The sequence below is a fragment of the Chiroxiphia lanceolata genome, chromosome 1 (genome assembly GCF_009829145.1).
Source record: "Chiroxiphia lanceolata isolate bChiLan1 chromosome 1, bChiLan1.pri, whole genome shotgun sequence".
Lineage (NCBI taxonomy): Eukaryota > Metazoa > Chordata > Aves > Passeriformes > Pipridae > Chiroxiphia > Chiroxiphia lanceolata.
Window position 1 is genome coordinate 134098726 of NC_045637.1, and position 12940 is coordinate 134111665.

At 36.0% G+C, this 12940-nt stretch overlaps 1 protein-coding gene across 4 annotated transcripts in view; it reads left to right on the forward strand.

Annotated features, from left to right (window-relative positions):
- Positions 1 to 332: 332 nt before the first annotated feature.
- Positions 333 to 12940, forward strand: part of LOC116785439 (ATP-dependent translocase ABCB1-like) — a 49395-nt gene continuing 36787 nt past the window's right edge. The window contains exons 1-4 of one of the 4 annotated variants that reach the window (XR_004356542.1): positions 333 to 523; positions 7998 to 8114; positions 11146 to 11308; positions 12151 to 12263. Coding sequence is in view for 3 of the 4 variants with exons in the window: in XM_032684962.1 (XP_032540853.1) it covers positions 12175 to 12263 (89 nt within the window). In the remaining variant the exon portion in view is untranslated. The remainder of the gene's footprint in view (positions 524 to 7997; positions 8115 to 11145; positions 11309 to 12150; positions 12264 to 12940) is intronic. The other 3 variants (XM_032684962.1, XM_032684952.1, XM_032684941.1) reach the window with 3 other exon arrangements.

Below are 12940 nucleotides of genomic sequence, written 5' to 3' on the forward strand. Positions count from 1 at the left end.
AAACTGTGTGTTTCTTCAAATGTTAAGTCTGCTGGGGCCACCACAATCTTGACAAGGGTATGTGCTTGACTATTCCAATACTGCTGCCTCTTTATGTTCCTTTTGGTATGCTTTTACATGACCTGCATTTTTTTTTCCTCTCTTCTTTTTTTAACCTATGTACAGGATTTCCTTTCCATGACTGATAGGCTACCAGATCTCCATTTTGTGTTTGAAGGTAATTTTTATTCTACTTTGGTAGCCAAATAGTTAAAGCTTGATGCGTCCGGTCTGAAACTATGTACAAAGCTAGATCATTTCCTTCGGGTTCCTCTTTTAACCTCATTAGCAGAGCTTGTGGTTCTGCTGCTTGTGCAGAGTGAAGGCAGACGGCTCTTTTTATTTTTCCCAGGAGTTGCAGCATATCTAATAGAGGATTTTCCACACTTTTGAAAAGAACTGGAGCCATTTGTGAACCACACTGAATAACCTGTGGCACGAAGTCGATAGCAGAGCTTTTATCTGGTGAGAGACGCATAAACAGGTAAAGTGCATTTATGTTCTATTCCAGTGGTTAAAAGCCATACAGAGCTAGTGATAAAATCTTTTTATATTCTACATAAAGCTTTTATTTTATAAAAGTCATTGTCCAGCTAGCCTAGGGTTTGATACGTATCCAGTTTGTACTTTTCCACTGATTATGAAATTATGAACTTCAGTGGAGTACGTGTGATATATACTTTAGTGAAGCATGTGTGACGTGTATTACTGCAAAACAGACTCTAGTGATGTATTCCTGAAGCTAATTGCCTATGCCAATGCTTAACCTGTTTTTTAGTATGTAATAGAGTTCTTTCCCACAGGTCTTAAGACTCTCAAAGCAAAGGCTGTAACTTTCATCTTATTTCTGTGTTCTTAGCACAGTGTAGATCAGTAGTGGCCAGCTGAACATGAAACAGTTTACAATAGTCTGAGCATCTAAAGGCCAGTGTTTGAAGTAGTGCATTTTTGCTTCTTTTTTTCTTTCCATTCTTGTTGGTGAAATTTCTTTGCTAATTTGATTAGTGGTGTACTGATTTCTGCAAATGTAATTCTCACGAAAATGTAAGCAATTCCAAAATTGAATCTCATACAACTATTACTTGCATGGACTCTCGTAGTCAGTTCTACTCATTGCTGATCCCATTCCCTCCTGACCTAAAGCTATTACTGAATATTTCATTTCAGATTGTACCAGCTGAATCTTGTCATGATTAACTTTAAAGCCTGTGTTGAAAGTAATGATGATTACTTCCTGAATATATTCCCGAACTTTCAATTCATTTTTAACATGTACCAACTCATCATTCATGTATGGGATGACATAACACATTTTGATGGTCATTTCATCCACATGTGATACATTTGATCTGAAAGTCTCGAGGTACATGTATAAAACAATATTTCTTTCTCTCACAGTTTAATGTTTGTTGTTACCAGCTTTGCTATCTTAGTGAAATTGTGAAAAAAGCATTGGCTAAATCAATAGCAAAAAAATCAGTGAAATATTCTGCTTAGTGCAACATGAATTTCAGGCATGTTTCCACTACAAACAGCCTGAGAGGTGGCTACCTTACGTAAGTGTTAAAATCCCACTTTTAGGATTTTTCCTTTGCTTTTGACACTGGACAAATAGGATGTTAAAAGGATAAGTCTCTGTACTAAGAACTTGCTTTCCAATAAACTTGTTGGTGGATTGGAGTCCTTCCTCTGTTTCTGGCTATCCAGGTGTTGATATTGCTTTTTGGGAAGGAGGATCTGGACCTTCCAATCACAACTTCTATTTTTTTACATTTTAGCTTACAGACACACAAAACTTGAGGAAATTCTGTTACCCAAATATCCACTGTTTTTACTTCCTCCGGATTCTTAATAACAAAGCATCAATGACTTGCAGGAATCACTCCACCCTCACCTCCCACTGGTCAGGCCCAATTCCACAAACATCCGTAGCAAAATCTGAACCTAATCCATTTTGTTTCAGCAAGACTATGCCAATAATTCCCTGGTGTTTATATGAGGGGTCCTCCCACTACTATACTCAGAAGGAACTCCTGAACTTGGCTGCTATTTAACTGCAGGCAGAGATCTTAATACAGGGACTTGAACATCCTTTCATGCATATAATACAAATTTTATCATTTTTCCATTTTCTTGAGTTCCAGATGGAACAAATATTCACTGAAGAGTGGTTATTGACTTTATAGTATCAATTAACATCATGACACTAGTGGTAGTTAATGTTCTTTTCTTGACCATCTAGTACTAATATTGTCATTGGCCATTTGCATTGATTATATTGTAATTTTACCACTAGACCAGAGACAACTAGACAGCAGAGCGTTCCTAGTCTTTGTTATTGAGAGGAAGAGGTGATGCCAGAGGGCTTCACTGAAAGGGATCTGTTATTTTCTGTTGTTTTCATTCCTCCTCATGATTTTTCATTTCCTTAACAAAATGAGCCAGTGAAGAATTTATGTATTCTATCCCATTTTCTCATATCTTTGCCTCTTTTCCTCAGATTTTACCATGTTGCTTTCCTGCAGTCCCATTGGTGTCCCCTAAAGGAAGTTTTTATCATTTTCTCCAAGGATCTTTTGCAGTTACCGTTTTGCAGTTCCCATTTACCCCTTTTTACACAAAGAGCTAGACCCACAGTGAGGACTATTTTCCCTTTTCTCTTCCCTTTGATTTTTATTTTGAAATGGAGGCTTTGCATCTTTTATAACCATATTTCTGAAAATTACAGTATGTGCAGACCTTTTGTCAGATCTACAGGACTGAGATTTCCTTGTATTCCTTCTTACCTTCATTACCTTATCCATTGTCCTTGTCCTGAATTTGCAACTCTTCTCATTGTATTTCTGCTTGATTCACAGGCCCCTGAGTTACTCTTGCTGACTTAACTCTTGTACCACTGTTACTTGAAAGTCACTGTGGTTCTATTTAATCAGATACATTCTCGGATGCCAATCCCAACAGTTTTCCCAGGTTTTGTATGACTTTACAATCTCATAGTGTTCTAGATGGATTTCCTGCTAGCCAAATCTCCTTTCATTGCTTAGATAACTGTTCTGAGACATCTATCTATTAAATTTCTTACAGGAGATTCTTCTTGAGGTATAACCGATAATCATACTCCATTTTGAGGCTGTGTAATTTTTACTAGTTAAGGAAAGCTAATCCTTTAGGCCCAAAAGTCCCATTTTACAAGTTTCTGAATTTAGTGGCCTATAGTTTTAAGCATATCCTCTTACTTGCTCCACAGTCAGGTCAGTTGCTATTGTTAAAATAATCTCCTGTTTTAGGATCACTGCGACCAAGCAGGAGCAGCCAGTGCTGTGACTTCTTTTCTTAACACTGTTTTGGTTGTAACTGCATAACTGGATCATAAAAGCCCATTTTGCTGGCACATTAGCATGAATTTTCATTGTAGTTGTGGTCTGACTTTCCCATATATCCCGGTTTTATCCTGAATAGAAAAATGGTAACATATTCGTTATGCATAGTTGGCAGTTGTGTCCTGGCTGACTGCTATTGAAGTAAAGGGGCTTTTTGAGTCTGCAGAAATCTATCTGTACAGTATAGCTTTCAGGGTCTGTCTTCAAGTTAGTACATGGTTCACTGCAAAAACCATCAGGTAAATGTAGCAATCAGAAACTGAGGATCTACTTTTAAATGCCATCACTCTAGTATTATACATCCAGATCAAAAAAGAGACAAAAACCTGACTGTTTTTATTATCAACTAGATCAAAATTGATGCACAACAGGGGGTTTTGGAAACATTTGCTGTTATTTCTACTCATATTTTGCTGATATAGAAGATATATATATATATTTCTCCTTTTCTGTTGTTCACTCCTCTCTTTTTCTACATATTTGTATAAATATCTGTGAAGAAAAAGGGGGTTTTCATAGGTGAGCAGTGTCATTATTCTTTTCCTCTATTTCCTATCATGGTTTAACACTAATGTATGTATGAGTCATCTGATATGGCATGACAATCACCTGTGTCCATGAGATCTGTTGTGAGGAGATCAGTTTACTAAGCTTACCGTTGTCAGAATAGCCACTGCTGTGAATATTGTGGTAGCAAACAAGATGTTTTGATCACAACCAGAGTGGTGGAACATCAAAAGAAAGAGGATAATAACTTCTACCTATTCTTGGGGCTTCAGTGTTTGTGGGGAACATCTTACTATGAAATCTTGAGTTAAGCATTATTCTGCCTGCCTGACTTCACCCTTTTGTGAAAAAGAGGAAATGTCAGTGCTGGTGACAGATTTAATGGAACAAGGTGAACTCTGTAACAAATAAAGTGTGATAACCCAATCTAACCCCCAGTACGAAAAGACCATACATGCACTCATATGATATAGACTTACCTTCATTTTTAGGACGTAGGGAAGCACGTACACATCCTTTCGCTGAGAGACCTACCATGCTTAAATAGTTCAGTTTATTTGAAATACAAATATATGTGGAAATCGATTAGGAAAGTAGGTGGTAACTCTGTTCTGTGAAACAATCCACCAGTATTCCAAAAGGGGTTTTGTCACATACATATTTGGAACAAAATGAAGAACTGTATTTCAATAACTTTTGTTCTTGTAAACACACAATTTCTCGTACACATTAGATTATCCAATTAGTGTGTGAGAAATTCTTCTGGTCCTGTCACACAGAGTAATCTTTGTGACATAAGCATCATAAGCATGCTTACATGACACATAAGCATCTTTCTGAAATACTGCCAAGATGTTCCATAAATAACCTAGGCAGATACGTTCTCCTTCCTCATGTGCACCACACCATGGAATTGTTTGGTTATAGGACTTGGCCTGATTCTAACCACACCTGCTTATAACTTCCAACTAAATGGACACCTTCATCAACTTTTGCCAGCCTTGCGTGGTCACTGCAGAAATCATCTGTCTTCTTTAGGATGTGGGAAAACAGCAAAATATCTGTCCTCAGATACCATGGAAAATGCTATAATGTCTTCTTCAAATGGCCCATGACATGGAATCACTGCCAGGTCATTTCCTCTATTGCTTAGATAGAGGGCTTTGTTTGCATGCCCCAAGCCCGATAGATACTCACCAGAGGTAGTTTAAAATATTTTCTAAATTCAGTTCTGCTTCACAGTACTGACTATATAAGGAACAGCTGAGGATGCTCCCATCAAGGAATCCCTGTAGCATTTAATAAGCATACCTTGCCCACAGGAGGTGTCTCTGGATCCTTAGGATATTTGCCTTAGTTCTCTGATTTCTACTGGAACAGCATTCCTAGTGTGCCAGGTGCAGACACAGAATACAAGACATATAGGCATTTTCTTACAGTAGTTGGTATCTCAGTTTGACTAGGTGCTCAGATGAGCTGCTGAGAGTTGCTACCTTGAACATTTTCCATATTAACAAAATCATTTGCTTTTAGTGAAAGGTGACATGGAAAACAGGACTGCTCTGAACACTTCATTCAGTCAGGGTGAGCTGTTAATCATTCATCATTTATTGCTGACTAAAAAAGGAAATCGAGGAATTACATTTACTGCCACGACCCTTACGTAGGGTCACGTGTCATTGCGTGCAAGCAGAATGTAAACTGTGCAGAGGTTGTGACTCAGGGTTGAGTCAGAAAGGGGAAGTCTAGAGTGCAAAGGTGAGGAAGTTGCAATACAAGCCTTCACTTTGTTCTTTCAATTATCATTGGGTGATACTGGAGCACTCTCTGAAACCTTGTTGTTCAAGGGTCTCCATGAATATTGACTTTTTGTGGAGCCACCCCTAGTCCTTCTGGCTCTGACCTACAGCCTTTATCTCCCATTCTGTCTGAGAAGTAGACAAGAAATCATGTTGTGATTTCACAGTCTACACAGGGAAAGGGAGGAACATTGAGCAAGACCCCTGTGGTTTGCTGATTAGTTTGTATTGGTTCTTTCTGCTGTTTCTTGGGCAGGAAGGTCTCTGTTTACTAATATTACTCATATTACTCATATTTGTCTATAATTAGCACTTATACTGATCACATTGCTGTTTAGTATGTTATGTCACTTTTACACAAAGCTTATGCTTAGAAATGAGTAAGAAACAAATAAGAAAAAAAGGTGAAATTTGGATTTGCAAGGCCAAAGTCTAATAAATTCAAGTTTCAGTGGGAAATATATGGGAGAAGGTTGTTTTTCCCTTGACATGGATAATATCTGGAGGTCTTATCCCGATAAATCTTGTTGGAATCAATAAACCTTGTTGGAATCAAAATATATTTTAGTGATCTTATGATGTACCAGCTTGTCACAACTGAAGTGAGTTTTTCCATTCTCTCTGCCACCAGCTTCAGCTGTTGACAGTCCCTGGACTAGAGATAGCTTAGAACTGCAAGCAAACCAGGATCTTGTACCTGGAAGCGTTAGGAGAGATAAGGAGCTTGGATTAACCATTGGGTACAACTTTAGGAAATAAATTTGTGGAAATTAAGTTTAAAGACTCCTGATGGAAAGAGGGAAATTGGGGGTTACGAGAAGCTGCAAATAGATAATGAGACATCAGAGCATCTAGTCTGAGTCAATAGAATGACTACAGGTGATTGCCTTCTCATTAACCTCAGTAACTGTAGCCATAATGCAGCTGGCCACAACATAGTGAAATCTGATGGTCTGGTTGCTGAAGTCCTGCATGGTGAGAGATTTATTTCCTCCAATCTCTTTAGAACCGTTTCTTGCAAAATGATCACATGAAGCAGAACTTGATATCATAACTGAAATCTTCCTGTTGAATCTCCCTGGATTGTTGTCAGAGATGCACTGGTGGTGTGATACGTGAGGCAGACAGAGCTTTGGCATGTGACAGCATGTTTCTGGAAGTCGAAGTGGTTGATATGATGAAGCATTACCCCCACTGTCTATGGTTATGGCTGTTTAAAAGGTTTGGAGCTTGTGAACACGTCTTGACTGTATACAATTGCCTGTAGAAACAAAATTGCCTTGGAGTGTACAATTATTTGTTTTATGGTAAACATCAAAAAGGAACAGAGCAATTTGACTCTGATTAAAGACTAACATGCAGAACATGGTCATAGTGCCATAATCGATGACATATGAGATTAACTGAATGATTAGTCATTTCACTAGTGTAACAAAATTCAATATATAGATTAAGTAAAATATGTAAGTATTTCCCTATTTTTTAAATAAACAACAGATTGAGGCTACTTTCCACAAAAAAAAAAAAAAAAGAACCTGTGAAACAGTTTGAGTCCAGAGGATAGTAATGGCAAAGATCAATGGCACCAACTCTATCTAGAAGGTTATAGGAACTAGGTTTTGTGTTTGGTTTTAGATTTGGGGTTTTGGTGGGGTTTTGTTTGTTTGTTTGTTTGGGTTTTTTTTGTTTTTGTCTAGAGAAGACAGACAACATTTGTGAAAGCAACATTAAAATTTTGAAAGCTGTGAATAGGAAAGGGGTAACAGGTCTAACCTATGTCAAGGACAATTTATGTTAGACATCAGAAAAACTTCCTAGTGTTTCAGATAGTCTAAACATCTCCATCGTTGTTTTTAGAAACTACCAATGGAGAGACAGAACTTAAACACCTGTCAAGAACGGCATATATAACAATTGATCTGATCTGGAGGAAGGAGGATGGCCAGGATGGCGTTTTGACATTATATGTCATCCACATATAATGAGCTTTAATTGTAGAATAGCAAAATAAACAAAAAATTGGAATTCAGTATTACTAGGCAGAAGTGGAACAACAGGTTTTTAACTCTCATAATTTCCTGTGTAATCTAGACATTTCACAAATTGTATGGAATAGAATGCGAGTATTCATAAAATATGAATTTAAATAGTATTGTACAAGGAAACAAGTCAATATTAATAGATTCAATTTCTGTACAGGTATAATGTTGATGCTGTCATATATTTCATATACAGTGACTTGAGTTTGTAAACTCCTTTCCTTCTTCCTCAGGACTTCAGCTGTCTGTGATCCAAGACACAGTTGTGTCACCATCTCTCAGACTTGTGAGGAAATTGCTAAATTCTGAGCAAGAACTACAAAGAAATTGATAAAGGGGACTTCTGCAAGGTAAGAAAGGTAAAATGGCAGACAGAGGTAACAGTCTTAAGATGGAATTAAGCAACAGTTTAAGGATTCAAGAGGAAAACATCATCATGAAAAGGGAAAAGCAGCAATTTGGAAGACAGCAATTAAGTCACAATGAGAATCCATTCCAGAGGCAGTAGAAACCAGCTCTACCCCACCTCACTGGGGACTTCTTGGCCAGCAAAGACTTTTCCTATTTCTATATATAATAGTTTATTGTACCTGTACAATCTCTCATTGTACTAGAGTGCCCAAGAGAGATTATTCAAACCATGCATTTATATCAAGTAGCAGAAGGGAATTAATTGTACCTCAGTTTAGCATTACAGTGTTGACAGACTATTTCAAAGGATTGATGGTCATCCTTCAAACATACAAGTTCCTATGCTCAAAATTCTAAAAATTTGAGTGAATATAGTGCAAGAACAGTAAAACTATGTCAGCCAAAGGGAAATTGGCTACTATCTTAATAAAGAGAGGGTTGAGTAAACCTTCTGAATATATATAAGTATTTTCAAATAGAAAATATATCTGACAATGCAGGTCCTCATAAAAATAATAATATCCAAGAGGTATTGTTCCGTCTTCAAAAAACAATATCCATGAAGGGAAATGGAGCAAGAAACAGTTAGCCAATAGGTGCAAAAAACTTGTGACCTATTGTAATTTTTAAAGTACTAGATATTTTCCTCAAGTATAGCGTTTACTTCAGACAAGGTCAACTTTCCTGACCCATTGAGTCACTTGGCAGAACTTTCAACTGCCTGAATTCCCCTAAGACATTTACGACATAACTCAACAGAGGTAGTAGCTCTTTGACCTGCACTTGTCATTTGCTTCATAGAATCCCACTGGTCCACTGTTGGATAGGGCTGAGATGGACGTGTATTGGAGTTTTGGACAATCCAGGTGCATAAACATTATCAGCCATTTTTTATTTGCTTGTGCAAGGGATTTGAATTGTCCAACAGTTCCCATTTCACCAGATCTCTGCTTCTTCTAATCACTGAATAACAAACTGCTTTGGGAAGGAATTTTGAATTGTTTATGAACCTTAAATAGCTCAAAGATCATAGATTGGTCATCTCTGTTTAAATCTATCTTCTGTGTGAAATTTTGTGACTAGTAAGTAGAAGGAGAGAAAAGAAAGGTTTTCTTTCTTCTGGACTTTTGAATGATCAGGACACTGCTTTCAAGACATATTTACTTAGCATCACGTTTGTGTCCACTAGATACAGACAATGTGTATAGGAGATTTCATGCCTCAGCTCTTCAGTCTACAGAACTAAAAAATCTCCCTTGATGACATCAAGGCTTGGTTAAAGCTGAGGGTGAGCTGTTGATTTAACCAAATAACTGATCTGAGGGAAGACAGCATTTTTCAAACATTGGGATTATGAATCCTGCTAATGTATTTAGGGCAAAACTGGTCGGCAGACTTTGGATGAGACAGCATTTCTCCTCAGAAGAGACTGACTGCCACCTACACTGTTTCTGGATGTTTCTGTACATCTTTGGTTGCGAATCACCTGCTATATTCACCTACATGTTTTTTATACTTGAGTGCAGGTAATGTGTAGTGGCGATGCCTCAGATTCTTCTGTTGTTGTTTTATGATGCAAATTCAATCTCTTCAGACTGAAATTATATAGTCAAACCCAGATTATCAATTTTAACGTGGACGTATCTGAATGATTTATAGCCAACTGCAAGATATAAGAGATTAGAAGAAGGATTTAGTGATCTTCTCTGATTTCAAATTCTGTGCAGTTCTGAAGCTGAGTGAACAGCAGTCAAAGTAAACAAGCTACAGAGAAATTACAAAATTTCGTATCCTACTAAGGTGTAAAATACGTTCCCAATTTTCCCACCTTTTTAGTATCAGTTTAGTTGCTTCAGCTCAGAGTGTGATAAAACCAGGTGTCTTTCATTTTCTTTGCTTTACTGTATGCAGGCAATAGAAACTCTGGTAAAAATTAAATTGCTCTTCTGCTATATTTCTATTTCCCTTTCTTATTATGATTGCACTGCCATAGCATCAAGACATTCCAATGTGATAACAAAATGTTGTGAAAGATCTTTTAGTTTTGACCATTCTCCCTTTAATGTGAAATAGTTGTGAAAGTCCTGCATATAATATTTCATTTTTTAATCAATTAAGTTTCTTTAAAATTTCTCATTTGACTTTATTCAATTTCCCCTGAAATAATTGGACCAGTTTGTTAGGATCAAGTGTAGGAAAGTATTTAGGCACCCAAGTTAAAACCTATTAACTGCTGTGGATAGACCTCCATACACATATTTCAGAATGACTTTTCATAAACAGATAATACTTATACTTACTAATCCTTTATATTTTGCTGACTGATAAAGCTAAACTAACCTTTCTAAACCATTTCTCAATCTGATAAGACTATTTGTATTCCAAAAAATTATAAAAATACTGGTTTACCAAAATTTTGAGATTACAGGCATACATGAAAAAAAGGAACAAAAATCATTTCTTCTGTGTAATGATCAGATTAAGTAAGTTTTGTGTAAGTAAAGTGATAGGACACCTACAGAGAAATTAATATAAATCTACTTGTCTTCTAGGACTAGTATTTTTATTTAACTTTTCACAAATTTTACTTCTATAAAAGTGTTGAAAAATGTCTAGTTCAATACATATACTGAAATAAGGTTAAGAAGTGAAATTCATTTAATTTAAATGTTTTAAATATTTATTATTTTCAGCAAAGTAATGCCTACAGATGCTGATAAAGCCAATACATTCCACAACGTCCATTAATAATGGTCCAAGTGGACTACTAATAGGTGGTCCATTTCAAACAGTCTAGAATCTGAACATACATTCAAAAATCAAAAAGATGCTAATTGAGAAGATTTCTGCTGACCAGAGCTATTTCCAAACCATTTTTAAACTGAGTCTGACACTCATCTTACTGTTCTGCAGTTACTCAAATGAGAAATTATATGCACTACAGTAAAATCCCATTTTCTTTCATGCTAGATAGGTCGTGTTTTCCTGGATTAGACTTAGAAGATTGGAAAAGAAGCAAAAGAGTAAAACAATCCTTTGGTGTTATTTGGTTTCTTTCTCACTATGTATTCAAGAATGGATTCATCCTTAAGTGTAACAGTTACTTGGAGCATTCAGCAACACCTCTGATAAGGTAAAGAGGAATTCCTCTGAATTTAAGGGGCATAGTTAAGCCAACAGTAGATCCAGGGAACTTTTTGATGGAAGAATAGAGTATTCAGGTTGTTTTCCCAGGTGACAGTGAAATAAGTGTGTGTTTAAGGAGTAGTATTATTCCCTTTAGGAAAAGGGAGGTACAGTCCAAAGTGCATACATTTTACTCACCAATATAGGGAAGGCAATTGGAGTGGGAAAAAAAATGAGAGAAATCTATTTGTTCTCTCTGTCTTACGTAACAAGAGCAAAGTCCAATCATGCTGTGTGTCCTGAACCATCTTAATTCTGCTCATGTTTGAGTAAATTTTCAGAGGACTGGACACAAACTCAGAACAACCTTCCCGGTATGTCAGTAGTTTGGGACTTTTTTTAAATCAGAGATATTTTATAAATTCACTGATGTCTAAAATTGGGGAAAATCCAATTAACTGGATAAAAATTAATTCTTTTAAATAAACATTTACTTTCTCCTTTATTTTGTATATCTTTTCTGAATTGCAGAAAATATTATGCTTGTATCATTCAAATGAAATTAAATGAATGACCTACTGTTATGAAATGAATACAAATCCAAAATGTTTGTCAGGAAACACCAAACTTCTGGGCTGTTCTCAACAGGCTTATACTTGTTCATTATGAGGATTCACTTGCAGTGTATGATATTAATAACTTTACTGATTTCAATAAGTACTGTAATTTTTTTTCAAACAAGTCGTTGTTGAGATTACTCAAAAAACATTTATATTTTTGACATTACTAAAAAAAATTTAAAACATTTCCTTAAAGTTGTATATTTCTCAGTCAAATATTACTTTACAGGGAGCTGTTTTCAATAAATTTAAAATGCATTCTGAAGATGAAAAGAAGAACTATACTGCAGATGGAAATATTCATGATGTTGCCAGCCAGGGTCATGAATCTGAAGACAAACAGTAAGTATTCTTAAACATTGTGAACATTCTGTATTGAAGCTTATAAGATTACATTACCTTATTTTATATTTAATTTCATTTATTTGTTTTATTTTACTTTATTTTTCAGAAAAGCCTAATAACAGGAAGCTTGTATCAAATTGAGAGTAGCATTAATTGACATGTTCATTTGGTGCAGAAGGACCTTTGTCTTTTTCTCGTAAGGACTAAATGTCCACAGTTTTGAATGGAGTTTATTGAAAAAATAAATCTGAAATATGACAGAAATTCTGTTGGAGTGGACATCTTGGATACATTTATGCTATTTGCTAAAGATTATCTTAATATCTTTCATACGGCAGGGAATCAATATTTTACATACCTTGAACATTTTATGTATTCCCCACCCACCATGTGGAAAAATTTGATTTTGTAAGTTATCTTCCCCTTTCCTATTTTGAAATTATATAGTGCTTCAGTTCACAACTTCCCTAACCAGGTAGTGGAACCGTTGAAACAGGTGAACTGGGGAGAACTTGACTTAAATTTACAGCAGTCAGGAGCTGAAACCTGGAGATTTAAAGTATTCTCAGGAATGCTCAATAAATCATATTCATTTTACACACAATTTTTTTGCTGTAAATTTTTTTCATAATTGTATTTTAATTGAACTGCTTTAATAAGTTTCATTAGTATTT